At 37.1% G+C, this 14,566-nt stretch overlaps 1 protein-coding gene across 3 annotated transcripts in view; it reads right to left on the bottom strand.

Annotated features, from left to right (window-relative positions):
- LOC122639361 (B2 protein-like) overlaps positions 1 to 14,566 on the bottom strand; it is a 26,684-nt gene extending 12,118 nt beyond the window's left edge. Inside the window, exons 1-6 of one of the 3 annotated variants that reach the window (XM_043832197.1) lie at positions 14,412 to 14,565; positions 13,636 to 14,239; positions 13,243 to 13,343; positions 11,791 to 11,874; positions 11,589 to 11,699; positions 6,899 to 6,985 (exon numbers count right to left, since the gene is read on the bottom strand). In XM_043832197.1, coding sequence (XP_043688132.1) covers positions 6,941 to 6,985; positions 11,589 to 11,699; positions 11,791 to 11,874; positions 13,243 to 13,343; positions 13,636 to 14,230 — 936 coding nt within the window. In that variant the 5' untranslated portion in view covers positions 14,231 to 14,239; positions 14,412 to 14,565 and the 3' untranslated portion in view covers positions 6,899 to 6,940. Of the gene's footprint in view, positions 1 to 6,884; positions 6,986 to 11,588; positions 11,700 to 11,790; positions 11,875 to 13,242; positions 13,344 to 13,635; positions 14,240 to 14,411 lie in introns of those variants that run through there. The other 2 variants (XM_043832196.1, XM_043832195.1) reach the window with 2 other exon arrangements.

The following is a 14,566-nucleotide window of genomic DNA, read 5'->3' as shown; positions in this document are numbered from 1 at the left end:
TTCCAAGTAATGGCTGCTTCGTAAGTTCGACCAAAATAAACCCTTAGGCCCATGACAAAGGGAATTTGATATTAGAAGAACCAAAATGGCTGCCACAGTTCTTCAAGAAAGAGAGAGTTTCTGGTATAATCACACGAAAGTCAAGACTGGAGCGATGCGGATTGAGGGACAAATAGTGAGTTTCATAAATATAAGCGATATTCACTCATCACCACCTCACAAAGAGATCAAGACTTTCAGCATTGCAACTGTGATTACCTCCTCACTAACTCATGCTCAGCCCAACGAACATGTGATTGATAATCAAAGGGAGTCTAATGGATATATGATTTAGAATCAAAGTGATTCTAGCCTTGCAAGCGTGACTACCTCTTCATCAACTCACGCTAAGCCTGACGGACAGATTGTTGATAGACAAAGGGATAAGAATCCCAGCTGTAACAAATATCCTTCCTTGTGTAGAGGCAATCACCCTTGATTCTCTATCTCTTCCTATATAATGAGATAGAGATAGTTGTTAAAATATAGTGAAAAAATACTTCATCGTGGACGTAGGTTGTTAACAACCGAACCACATTAAATCTTGAGTCTTCTATCTTCTTTATCTCTATCTCTCTTCTCACACTCTTATCGGTTTTATTCTGGCAGTGTTTTTTCCTCCCTGAATCACTTTAGTACTATCAAATCAACTGATTCAAATTATCTCTTATGGTGCTCGCAGTTTATTCCAATTCTGAAGAGTTACGATCGCTGTGGACTTGTCACTGGTTCTAATACCTATCCGTTGGAGAAACTAGCTTCCAGTTAGGGATGTAAACGGATTGGATTCAGCTCGAATAATGCTATATCCGCATCCGCATTCGATTAGTTTTTGGGAGGATTTGGATGGTGCTAAACGAATACGGACACGGATACGGATCGGATAGTTTATCCGTTTACATGTAAATATAGCTTTTCGGATAACTATAGCCTATCCATATCCGCATCCGTTTAGCTTTCGGACTGATTCGAATAATGCTAAACAGATAAGAACACAGATACGGAAACGGATTTCGGCCATTCATTTACACCCCTACAGTCCCAGCCAGCAACACTAGTGCTACATCAACATCTCCCTCTCCTAATCCGGCGTATCTTACTTGGCAATGATGAGTGACTATCGCTTACAATAAAGTATCCCTGAGCTGATCATAAAAGTTTGTAGGATGCCTATACGACTTGCCATTGCTTCGTCCAACACCTCAATCAATAATAGTTGACGGGTTTGAAGAGCATTAATAGTTATAGCCGATTGGAGATAATCACCATTGGCCACTTGAGGATCATTAAGAGTTAAAATCGCCAAAGCCATTTGATGAGCATATTTAGATGTGGAGCCAAAGCCATGATGATATGCACATGCCAAATTTAGAGCTTAGTAATTTATATCATTTTGTTTATTGACATGTATGCATGTCTATGGTACTCCATGCACTGTCATATCTATATAGTGTTACTTGGTAAAATTTTGATGGGAGTGCCTAGATGACACCTCTAATCTTTAAAGGCGTAATTAGAATTTAAAACCTTTTTTTAATTGTCCCTTATCTTATTCTCAAAAGTCTTTAAGTTATGAGTATAAAAGGATTTTCAAAACTACTTAAAAATAACATATCATTATGTAATCATGTATCATTGTCATGCACATATGAAAATATATTTATCCTCATTCGCAAAAACTGTGTGTAATAATAAAAGGGCAACTAAATAAGGTTACAAATGATTTGACACTAGAGAAGTGTCAGTAAGAAAATCCCAATATTGATTGAACTAAAGTTTGCCATATGAGTAGGGATTCCTGGAGTGTCCATAAAAAGTTAGACCCCATCTAATCTATTATTTGGCAAATTTGTAGGATTGTTTAGCAATAAATAATGTGCTAAATTATTAGCAGGAGTACTACCAAATAGAATTAGCCAATCCATGAGTATCACTAAGTTACAAAGGTTGTACCTTTAAACTAACCTCCTAAAGTGAAATAGGCACAAGGAAAGAGCAATAGATCGAACCAACCGACACAAATGAAGCAGTCCTTCAAAAACTAATCATCCATAATATCAAATAAATCTTTTTCGTCTTAGGTAAATCTATCAAAGGCTATAGTCATAATGATCTTCTTATTCAACTGCCATAATTATTTCCGAACAGCCCATTGCAATAGTATTTTCGGGGGTTATGAGAGTTTGAGTGATTTAGCCACATACACACAGAGGAATTTAAAAATATATATATTCTTTTTCATTTCCCTGTACTTCATTTTACCATTGAGAAGTCTATATGTTTTACTTCAAATTAGATGGAGTGGTTACATTTTCATTAAAAAAAGTTCCAAGCGAAAAAAGAAGAAGAAGGAATTAAAATTAAATAAAGCAAAATCATTACCAACAATAATTGTAAAAATAATTGAAATACGTACAAATAAGTAAGAGAAATTTACTTCTCTTTTTGAGCAAATTAATTAGACTTGAATATAATACATGGAAAGTGCCTAAAAAACTTTGGGATAAAGAGGAAAGTAATGAGAGTTTATGAGGAGGGCATGAGGAATAATCCAACTTGGTGACAGTGGGGGGGGGGGGGGGATATCGAGAGCTCACATATCCATTTGGAAGACAAAGTGGTGATCCATAATGGATCAAGTTTAACTCCCTGAAAAAGAATTATGTTCCTATGAATCCAGATAAAGTAGCAGGTTATATGATAAAGACTGAGAAGAATCAATGGCCATTCATCTATCATTAGAGCAGTAGCGAAGTAAAGATTGGCAAAAAAGAGATAAAGATGGGAATGCAATATGTTCAGTTCTCAAACCTAATTGTCTTGCTGCCCATGTGCGTTTAGTCCAGTCACAAGATGAGAAGATATGCCAAACTGATTCTATGTTTGTACCACAGAAGGCACAATTTGGATCAACCTTAACCCATTGTGAGATGTGGGCTTTAGCAGGTAAACCATTATTTAACACCCACCAAAAAAACACTTTGAATTTGGGGTGTATAGGAATTTTCCAAAAGAATTGCCACCAATAGGACTGTAGAGAGTTGGAAACCATGAAAGAGTGAGCTGCTTTTTTTTTGTAGAGATTTTTTTTTGATTTAGTGGGTAAAATTCCAAGAATCCAGTCCAGTGGTAGGACTAATATTAACACAGGCTGATGCAAAGCAAGTGGGTAAAGCATGTGAAAATGATGTGTATAAAGACCCAGAGTTATCAAAAGCATTACAAACAAGCTCATGAATATTATATATAGGTGCTATACTAGTAAGACTATGACCAGGAATTGAAGCTATCCAGGGGTCATCCCAGAAGAAGAAATGTGCACCGTTACCTATGTGACGAAATACCATACCTTTCAGAGTTGGTAGCATTTGGGCAATGCTATTCCAAGACCAAGAGCCTTTTTTCTTCATTACCTTGGGATTAAAGAGCGAAGAATTGTTAAAACACTTTGATTTCAACATCCTAGCCCACATATCCTCGGAGTTATTGAGTAGTCTCCAGCCCAGTTTCAGAATTAGGGATTTGTTATGAATAATTGCTTTACGCAGACCAATCCCTCCAGCAATTTTAGGAGAGCAGACTTTATCCCATGAGATCAAGTGGGACTTTGCCCATCCATTCCAAAATTTGAGGCAGGTAGAATCAATGCTTTTACAAACTTTTTGGGAGAAGAGGAAAGAAGACATTATGTATGCAGAAATGGAGTTTAATACAGATTGAATAAGGATCTTTCGTCCTGCAAATGAGAGATGGTTAGCTTTCCAAATAGATAATCTAAATTTAATTCTGGTCACTAGCCCTTCCAGTTCCTTGGCTTTAGATCTCAAGGGAATTAAGTTAGTACCCAAATAGGTGGTACTAGGGTTATCATTTGTGATTCCCAAAATAGATCCAATCTTATCCGGTCATAATGTTGGATATTCTTGCTAATTTCTTGACCACTTTTTCCAAAGTTAATTTCATTTCATTCTTGATAACAACGATGACTGCTTAGAGGATCCTATGGAGATGGCCAATGAATTCATACCTCATCTCCAAGGAATTTTTAAGACCTTCAACCCCCTGGATCCATCCTTTGTTGAGTCTCTTTTTGACCTTGTGATATCTGCCAGTAATCAACTCTCTTTCTGTGCTTTGCCTGTTCTAATTGAGGTTCAAGGGTAATCTTCTCTATTGAAGTTCTCAAAGCCCCAGATTTTGATGGTTTCAAGCTTGTTTCTATCAAAGGTTTTGGGATCTCATTGCATCTGATGTCATGGCATTTGTTTATAAATTATTTCAAAGCCACCCCCTCCCTTTTGGGGTAAATCATACACTCTTGTGCCTCATTCCCAAATCTGAGAATGCAGCTAGGGTGACTGATTTTATGCCTATTAGCCTCTGTAATGTATCTTATAAATTACTTGCCAAACTGCTGGCCTGTAGATTAAAATCCTTCCCCTCATCTTGTATCTCTCCTTTTCAATCAGCATTCATTCCTGGCAGGCGAATCTCTGACAATATTGTTATGGCTCAAGAAATCTTTCATTCCTTATCTCACAAAAAAGGAAAATCCAGATATGTTGCAATTAAATTGGATATGTCCAAAGCATATCATAGAGTTGAGTGGAGTCTGCTTGAGGGAATCTTTAGATTTCTTGGGTTTGGCTCAATGTGGGGGACTCTTCTTCGTAATCTTATCTCTACCTCTTCCTTCTCAATCAAATTGAAGGGTAGCCCTTTTGGATTTTTCCATGGCTCAAGTGGACTGCGCCAAGGATGTCCCCCAAGTCCCTATCTGTTCCGAGAAATTATGGAGGTTTTGCCAAGATTACTAAATGTTTATAGGGATCTAGGAATGTTTAGAGGTTTCAAAATTTCTATAACTGCTCCAGAAATTTCACACCTCTTCTTTGCTGATGATACATTCATCTTTTGTAGAGCAACTGAAAACGACCTGCTTACTATTAAAGCTAATCTTATTCAATTTCTTTGGTAAGATTCTTTTCTTACATTCCAAACACTGCCTAAAATCTCAGATTCTCAATATGCATTTGAAGTGGGATTCATCTTCCCAGGGATCTTCCCGGATCTTTATCACCTCCAGTTTGCTGACCGGCCCAGTTCCCCAGTTCCTCTAACAAAGAGGGGCTGAAATGACCTCTCTACCCATGCCCAAACACCCTGCCCTAGTGGGGTCCACCATCCCCTATTAGAGGAACTGGGGAACTGGGCCGGTCAGCAAACTGGAGGTGATAATTTTCCGATCTTCCCCCCCTACATAAACCATTCAAACCCTTTGAGCCATAAAATGTCATCAATGTTGATTTTGACTGTCAAATCAATTAAGAGTAAGGAACGGCTCAGATGGTTTCATTGACAGAAAAGATACCAATGTCTGTCACTGGGAGAAGTTGGGAAAAATTACAAGATTACGTAAAAATGAGTTTCAGTTTATCAAATTATCCACCCAATGTTTTAATAAAACTACCCATAATAAAAATAGGTATTATAAAGCTATACCCAAAGTAGTGCACTTCCCTGACCATGTATGTTTTTTTTTTTCTCAATCCCCAGAAGACCAATCTCTCTCTGCCACCAGAACCCCAACCCTATGATTCTACTGTGGTTCTGCCTAAGTCATTAGATCCAGTTATAACCCCTCTGAACTTGAGCCTAATTTTTTTTTTTCGTCTTGGTAAGCAGATATCTATTGATCTGACTATCTGAGTGCAAAGAGCACGTGGTAAAAGGATTACAAATCTTCTAACCACGGAATAGAAATAGACCAACTTGACCCCACTCTGTGGGTGCCATTTATGTGAAAGTGGTAATCAGAGAGATCATGAAGTTGAGGATAAAAAGGTCAAGAAATATTGAGGGAAGAGCATTGTTTTGAATTGTATTGAAATACCCATTTTTAAGATTGGGTGCGTGACTTGATAAAATGAAGCTCACTTATGATTAATTGAGCGAGAAAATAAAAGCATTGGAAGAATTTAAAACCATCAAAAGGATACAAAAAGTCAATTAGATAGGCACCTTATCCATCCACATGGTACAACTAGACATGCAATCTATAGATTCCACAGCGGAAAAACAGCTCCAATGGATGCCATTTGGTTGGTCGCTGGTTGATATTTTTGGACAATGAAGAATCTCATTTTAATCTATAGGGGCCCACAAGGAGGCAAGACAAAACCCACAAGGGATCAATATGGTACCCACATGGGCTCCACTTCGGGAACTCTACAGTCTACAGTCTACACCCTCTCACATTTATATTTTAATCATTCTTTTTCTTACTTTAAAAATTATAAATTGTTTTATCATCTTACCCTAATCTGCCTTCCGTGTTTGTTTTTTTTTTATAAATGTTGTTCACATGTGAAGTGCAATCTCTCCGGTATTCCAAACAGCCCAAATTGCCCATCACGAAATCTGCCAAGAGCAGCAAACTGAATTGTAATGCAGCTTACTCAGAGCAAACCATATATGATAGATTAGGCAGCAGCAAGACCAGCAGAAAATTGCAGAAAAGCACTTCAACCAATTATCTCATAGAGTTAGATCCTAAGACTCAGGAGATTGATCGTTTCCTTCCGATTTCGGAATTTCGATCTACTCCCTCCCATACATATATAAAACAGACTGCCATCCTTCAGCAGCCCAATCCCACACACACACACACACGAAGAGGCCCCCAGACCAGTATCCTGCTGGTAAAATAACATGCACCTCAATATATTATTTGGCAAACTCACAAAAACCCAACTTTGATCAAATGACTCCTGAGCTTCTGCCTTTGCAGAAAATCAAGAAGTTCATGAAAGATGGCGAACTAGACCTCACTGCACCCTGAGATTCTTCTTTTCTTGGCTTCAAACATGTTCCAGATATTACAGCTGATGTAGTTGGCACATCAATCGCTTCCTCCTTGATCACACAAGTCTAGCAACGCCAAAGTCTGAAAAGATATCCAGAAAAGAATCCCAATAGTCAGTGCCCAGGAGAACATGATACAAAAGTACAATATGGAATTACTGAAACAGATAGATTGTAAAATTAGTTGACTTCGTATAATAATTGACTACAAAGAAATTATAAGGAAACAAAACAAAATGTGTCTTGTGATTTCCAATCCAAAATTTACCAATGGCGATTGTACTATGGTTTCATAGCTAAAACAATATGTTTCAGTGTTTTTCCTTCTACTTTAATAGGTAAATGTCAAAATAATCAAAGGTTGAATAGATACTAGATAGAGACTCAAAATCTTCCATCAAATCAAAGGAATAGTCTTATAACTTGATCAGGTCCTCCCAAGCAACGATTGATTTGGAATGCCTATTAAATGAGAGGATTCAGGAACAATGATGGATTTTTTAACCATGCCTACTTTCCAGTAAGAATGGTAGGCTGTCCTACTCCCCCAAAATCCTAATAAATCATCTCACAAATTACTATGAATCGTAAGCCAATGAAGACAAAATTTGACAAGAAATATTAGATGGTGCTCACTGTTACTAAAATTCCACTCCGACAATCCTTCCGATCGGGTTATGCAATGCAGTGCTAACCTTGAACCAATAAGATCCAGTGGGAGGCAAGCTTGTGACAGGATTGCACATAAGAAATAAAACCAGATTTCCGAAGAATTTTAATAACAGAGAACTAAGAGATCAGATTTAGGCAAAATTCTGGTCAAAGACTCTAAATGGATGGGAGTATAGTATCAGAAATCAGGCTTGATCCAATAGGCAGATTCTTAGGATCTGAAGATTCCTACTTGAAGAAGGAATTCCCAAATCAAACTTAGTAGCAGCAAAACAAAAAATCAGTTTCAAGTTTGAATTTTGAAACTGTAAGAAGGTTCAAAACAGAAAATAATTTCCAAGTATGGAAGTAGATTTGAAATCTAATTGTCAGATTTGAAGTTTCAGAAAATTCTTAGTTGGAGTAGAAAAAGATAGGAATTTATGTTAAGAAAAAAAGATCAGAACTAGAAATTGATGTGAAGGGAGAAGAGAATTGCAGAAAATAACTTTTGATCAATGGAGAAGAAGAAGAGAAGAGAAGAAATCAAGTATGGGATACTAATCCCATGTGTTAAGCTCAAAGCTCCAAAACTCTTAATAGAAACTCATATTCTTTACCCAAATCACCTCCACTTGATGCAGGTGTTACATACTGAAATATCTACAAAAATTCCTAAATTAACTCATAAAAGGACTTCTAATCACTCTATTATACTGACTTAAAGTAAATAGACCCAAAACAGAACTCTTAAAAGCTATTAAGCATCCTAATCAAACTTGAACACTTAACTACTGATGCCATGTACTAACTTTACCCCCACTTGGGGCTTATAAAGTAGGCCAATTGCATCAATAAACACAAAAATAAAAAGCCCAAGGCCAATAAAACCCAATCATGGGCCAAAATAACTAAGGCCCAATTGGCCCGATTGGACACCCTTAACCGCATCATTAGGATTAGAACTACAAAACCAAACATAACAAACCAAAGAAGCTAAGGAGACAGGAATCCACTAAAACCAGAGAAAGGTAAGTACCAAAAAGACTATGTGTCAAACAAGTTTAGGTTGGATTTGATTGCTTTCCAAAAGTGGAGGAAAGAAAAAATTGAGTGAAAGTTGCTCCCAATGCATGGTTGGTTGCCTTGTGAAGTAGAAGTGAAAAGGCATTTACAATCTTGACAAATCAAGTCTTCAACTTCCAGTCTCACCAGTTTATGAGAAACTGAGGAAAGAAACAATGAAAAGGGAGTAACTAATTTGATATTTCATATCTATAAAGATGCTTATGGACTTGTAACGACATGTTGTTTTATTCACTCTTTACACACTAATTCATTCAGCCAGGATGTGGTATAAACTGTAAATATCTAGTTAGGGCTGTTGATCATCCATTACTTCAATGGCTCAAATTGGGAGTCGAGTCAGGCTGGCAAGTCCAAAAAGGCAAGAATGGATAGGAGTAATCTAAACTTCTCTTTAACTAACTAATTTGAATAAAAATTACGCTAGGAATAAGAAATTTTCATCTTTTTTATAGTAATTCAACCTGAAAATCAACATATACATCATTATCATTTAGTGTTAGAAACAACAAGGAATTTTCATCGACTTATGGACTAGGCATCTAAATCCAAATCAACAGATTTTCAGTTCACATTGCATTGGATTCTATATTCTTTTGAGCTACCTTAATAAACCTGATGGGCTTAGTTCAATATCTTTAACCCCTCCCCCCAAACAGGCAAACACAACACGAGATAAAAAGGCTAACAAGTCCTAATAAGATCTTTTGGAGGTTTTAGGCTACATACAAGAAGACTTGAGTCACAGGAATCACTGACACTCTATAGTCAAAACACAAAAAAGTCTTCACCAATATGAGTTACCATGTTGACCAGTGACTACATCCCACAGGCTAGGGAGGCAGGTCAACTTGGACCAACTCACTGAGTTGAATCAAGGAAGAAAGCTGAGCTCATATATTTGAAAAGATTGAAGGGAACATAAACAGTTATACCAAAACAAACACATTTCAAGATAAAGTTATAAGCAGACATAAGTAGGAAACATCCATTCTTTCCGCTTCCTTTCCTTGAAGATCATAAACTGAAAACTGAAAGTAAGATGCCAATAGGGAAAATATTCTCACTAAACATAGACATTTAAAATGGCCTTATATTTCACAACCTACCATGTGGTAATATGTGAGTGGGTCCATGTGATAGAGGACTTCACACATGTCAAGTTTCAGCTCAAAACAATTAAGGAAATGCCTTAAAAATGAGTTCGAAGTTGTATATACAAAAATGCCATTATAGTCAATTGCAATGGAATGGCATTGTTGCAATCTTATAAGACTTTAGGCACCCTTTTAAGATACATTCTTTACCTGTTTTGGTCTGAAACTTCACCAATGGAACGCGTACAAAGTTCTCTATCACATGGACCCACCTATGTACTGCAACGTGGCAGGTCATGAATTATAAGGTCAATTTTAAATGCCATTGGTCATAGTGACAATTAGAAGCTCCCATTTAAATAGCCAACAAAGAACACATTATACCCCTAACATATGAAATATCACCATGCCGTTCTGCAAATGTAATCTTAAGTTTCTTAACAACTTTCCTGCATCCATAGTTGTCAAGGCGGCAAGGCGACCTAAGGCGGTAGAGGGGTGCCTAAGCGCTTAGGCAATAAGGAGTCTGCCTAGGCGATCAAGGCACCCAAGTGTTATTTTTTATATCCCCTCTTTCCTAACATTATTTAGTATGCTACGATACGTACCTTATATCATAAAAAATCAACATTAGGCCATATCAAGTCATAAAAAAATCAACATTAAGCAACATCAAGTCATAAAAAGTAAACATTAAGTCACAAAAAGTAATAAAAAATCAAAATTAAGCCACATAAAGTCATCAAAAATCAACATAGAACAAAAGAGAGCAGAATTGAAGAAGCAAGCTATTGGAAGTTTGAAACAATCAAAACATATATTTAGTTTTATACTTTATACTGTTCTTAAAAAATATGATCTTATCAATAAGTAATTAAACTACTTTCGATTTAGAGAATTGTTCTTGTTCTCTAAGAAGTTTGACTGATCAAATGATTTAATTTCAAATGATACCTTATTTGGTGTTTGCGGATGCTGTCAAAATCGCTCTAAATGAAAATATTTTTTTAGATATCAAAACAAATGAATATTTTACCACACTTTGGGTTTTTAGCAATGCTTTATCATATTAAGATTCATGGAATTTTTAGATTTGAGAAAAAACCCAGCATTATAAAGTTGAAAATTTCACCTACCGCCAAAAATCAAGTTTTTGTTCTTGAATTGGGGGGGTTGACTTTTTATCCTTTTGGAATTTGATTTTTTAACTATTTTTATTGGATTCAAATAGGAGGGTATTTGCTTATTTATGAATAATATCTTAAGTAAATGACCATTTACTTAAATGATATTTGGCATAAATAAGTGTCAGACCCTGGTCCGATACCAATTAAACCAGTGCAAGGCACCCAACACTATGGTGACAGTCGCCTAGGCCCCTATAGATCCGCCTGGATGCCTGGGCGACGCCTTGACAACTATGCCTACATCTTATAATCTAAAAATATTACTGTAGTTTCAAATATTCAAAGTTATATCATGAGCAGCAGTAAGCAATCTTGGAATGCCCAAAAAAATGCTTTAAATTTACAACAAATCAAAAGGTGGGATACCAACAAGTGTACCAATGCCAGGTAACACAGCTATCAAATAAAAGCCCACATTTCCCACACCCCAAGTGCGTTCAGTCAAACTACAAAAAAAGGCGTACTCAATGCACAAGGCTCCCGCCAATGCAGGGTCTGCGGAGGGGCAGATGTACACGTAGCCTTACCCCCACTTTGCAGAAAGGCTATTTCCCAATTTGAACCCGTGACCACCAGGTCAAAATGGAGCAACCTTACCATTGCACTAAAACCTACCCTTGCAGATAGATATTAATTATTCAAATGATCAACAGTTTTACAATACCTCTGGTATGGAGAGTTCAAGACGAAATTTGGGACCATCATAGTGATGCAAAACAGGCCTGAAAGCATCTTCTTCGAGCGCTTTGCAGAGCTTCCTTACACGGATTCGCACCTAAATATTTTTGCCACTATGAGCAATGGGGAATTCTGCCTACATATGAATAATGGAGAGTATCCAATGCATCAACTCCCGTTACATTTACCTGTGCAGGAAATCTCGATTCACCTTTACATTTCTTGTCCTCCCATGCTGTTGGATCAATGTTTGTTCCCCCAAAACTGGCAGCCTGTAGAAAATAAAGCCATGGAAATAAGGATATGGATTAAGATCTCTATTGAAAAACATAAAACAATAACCACAGGCAAGATACAGTCTGCATCAACAACAGCCTAAATCCAGCAGTCACAAAAAATTAACATCGATGAGATACGGAGGGGAATATGGATGGAAATTATTCACTTAATCGAGGGCATAAGAACATGGGCACATACAAATGACCATTAAAACGCCAGATTGGGTTTGCTGCAAGGGAATTTACATCAAATACATGGGGTGACAGATTTGGGTTGTGCCTTGAACTGACAGTTCAGATCTGATAGTACCATGCCCACAGCCATTTTAAATAATGTCCCTTAAATCAATCACCACTTCTATGCCCTATAACCTTGGCTTTAGATAGAGGAGAGAAAAACAAGTTCACTGTAATACAAAATGCAGAAAGAAAATTCTATAGACATCCCATGTGTTTCATCAGAAATTTATTCAGCAGCAATAATAACAAATTAAGAGAAAATTACCTTGAACTCTCTAACACAAAAAAAATTGACTAAATTCCCCTTTTTAAGAAATAATAACTGACTTTAAGAGAAACATTATAATTACATACAGATTCCATTTCTAACAACTGTGTTGATGGGTGTTAAACAATTTATTAGAATTTCCATGTTACCCTCTTTCTCTTTTTCCTCCTTATATCACAAACTTTACAATCATCAATGAGAAATTCTATCAATTTTTCTAAGGTTGCTAAAACGGCATTCTTTAGTAGCTTGAGGATGGAAAGTGAGATTAATAAATTGGGCTTAGGGATATAATGGGGTTTTTGAAAAATTACTTAAGACCTTGCCAACAAAACGTTAAAATGGCAAGCCAGAGGTGATTTTACATTCTCTTTAGAGTTGGAAACTGGAATGTGAGATTAATAAATTGGACTTAAGGATATGATGAGTGTTTTAAAAAAATTAATTGACACCTTGCCAACACAGTTGTTAGAATGACAAGCCATATTTAATTTTACATTCTCTTTAGAGTCCTAGTAAACTATTTTGAAATTGGAGAGGAATTGGTCAATTCTTCTCCAAATCTGAGAGATCATGGTCATTTTTTCTATACACTGATAAGGTCCTCAAGGAAGGTCAAAAATGGAAACTATTTACACCAATCAAGAGCAAAGAGATCTGGACCAAATCTTTTCAGAGATTTATTTTCTTTCATAAGTTGGAAGATAACATCCTTACATCGGCTTATCCATGAAAGGGCAAGCCTGATAATTGGAAGATCTTTCATCAGTAGCAGAAAACACCTTCTCTCATTAGTATCTGAAACCACAAGAATGAAAAACCATATGATATAAATAATTCACAAACATACATACCTCAAATATCCCATGTAGCTGGTGAGTAGCATAATTGTACAGGAACAAAGGCAAACCCGGTGTTATGGCCCGAACAGAATCCCGGTATCTGGATGGCAAGCCTGCATAACGAAAATCGTATGGCTCAAACCATTATTCCCCCTAGGTTCAGAATCCAAGGTATTACCTCCAATCACCTAAACCTAAGCAGTATCCACTGATGGCATGTCTAAATCTGGAGCCATTGCCCAAGAATTTATGCAATTAAACTGTGCATGTTGGAGTTTTCACCAACTCTGATACCAAATCATTTTTTGATTGACTAGACAATCCAACGGTAGCTAAATAGAAATTCACAATGACAAAGGTAAAAATATTAGGAGTGAAATAGAACATAAGAAATGTTCAACATACCAAAAAGCTGTCGCTTCAGATCTTCCTGCATTGTGTCATTGTTACACACAAAAATGTAACCACCAAGCACCTCATTTCTTGGAAGCGTCTCCGCTGAAGGCAACGTCTTAAATCGTTTGTCAACAGCATTGTTGCTATTACTGTTACTGCTGCTATTATTTGTGCAGTAATTGTTGTTGTTGGTCTTGCAGCTATTGTTTGCCACCTTAGTGGTGTTGCTATTAGTGCTGGGCAGGTTGCCTCCGACCACCACATTAACGTTTCCAGTTCCTTTCTGATAAAGCATCTTAGCATTATAAACACCATTCATATAGCCAGCTTTGTTGACAGGCTCATTCAGCTTAGAGTCCGAACTCAACATAGCGAAATTAAGGCTCTCAAACTTGTTATCTTCTTGGAACCCAAATTTCTCTGTCGGTTTCATGTCCATGGTGGTCTTAGTGGGATCCAGGTTGTTCATTCTCAATCCTTTCGATCTAGTCTGTTCAGCCAGTTTCGACGCCGCCACCAACCATTTCTGATCCTCCGACGCCACAGCAGACTGTCCCCGCAGTTCATCCCCCAGTTGCCAAAAGCTTCGCTGACTATCCATCATAGAAGCTTTCTTCACACAGATCAATTGTCAAACATCTCAGAGAGGGAAAATTTTGAAGAAAAACAGTTGAAACAGTCGCCAACATTTCATAAAAAATAGAATGTTCGACTAATTCCATTCGTAAACGAGATTCAGAACCAAAAACCACAAATGGAAGTAAGGAACAAGGGTTTTCACTTACCTAATGAGCCGCTGGGGGGCTCTGATTCAGCTTTTTGATGGCGAGGACAGGCGCCGGAACGATCGGATCTACGAGACCTTCACAGAGAAGATAAGATCTTCCGAAACGGAAAATACCAAACTACAGGACTCGAAAGATCATGAACAGAAGGGACA

The sequence above is a fragment of the Telopea speciosissima genome, chromosome 9 (genome assembly GCF_018873765.1).
Source record: "Telopea speciosissima isolate NSW1024214 ecotype Mountain lineage chromosome 9, Tspe_v1, whole genome shotgun sequence".
NCBI lineage: Eukaryota > Viridiplantae > Streptophyta > Magnoliopsida > Proteales > Proteaceae > Telopea > Telopea speciosissima.
This window is presented reverse-complemented; position numbering and strand designations above follow the sequence as displayed.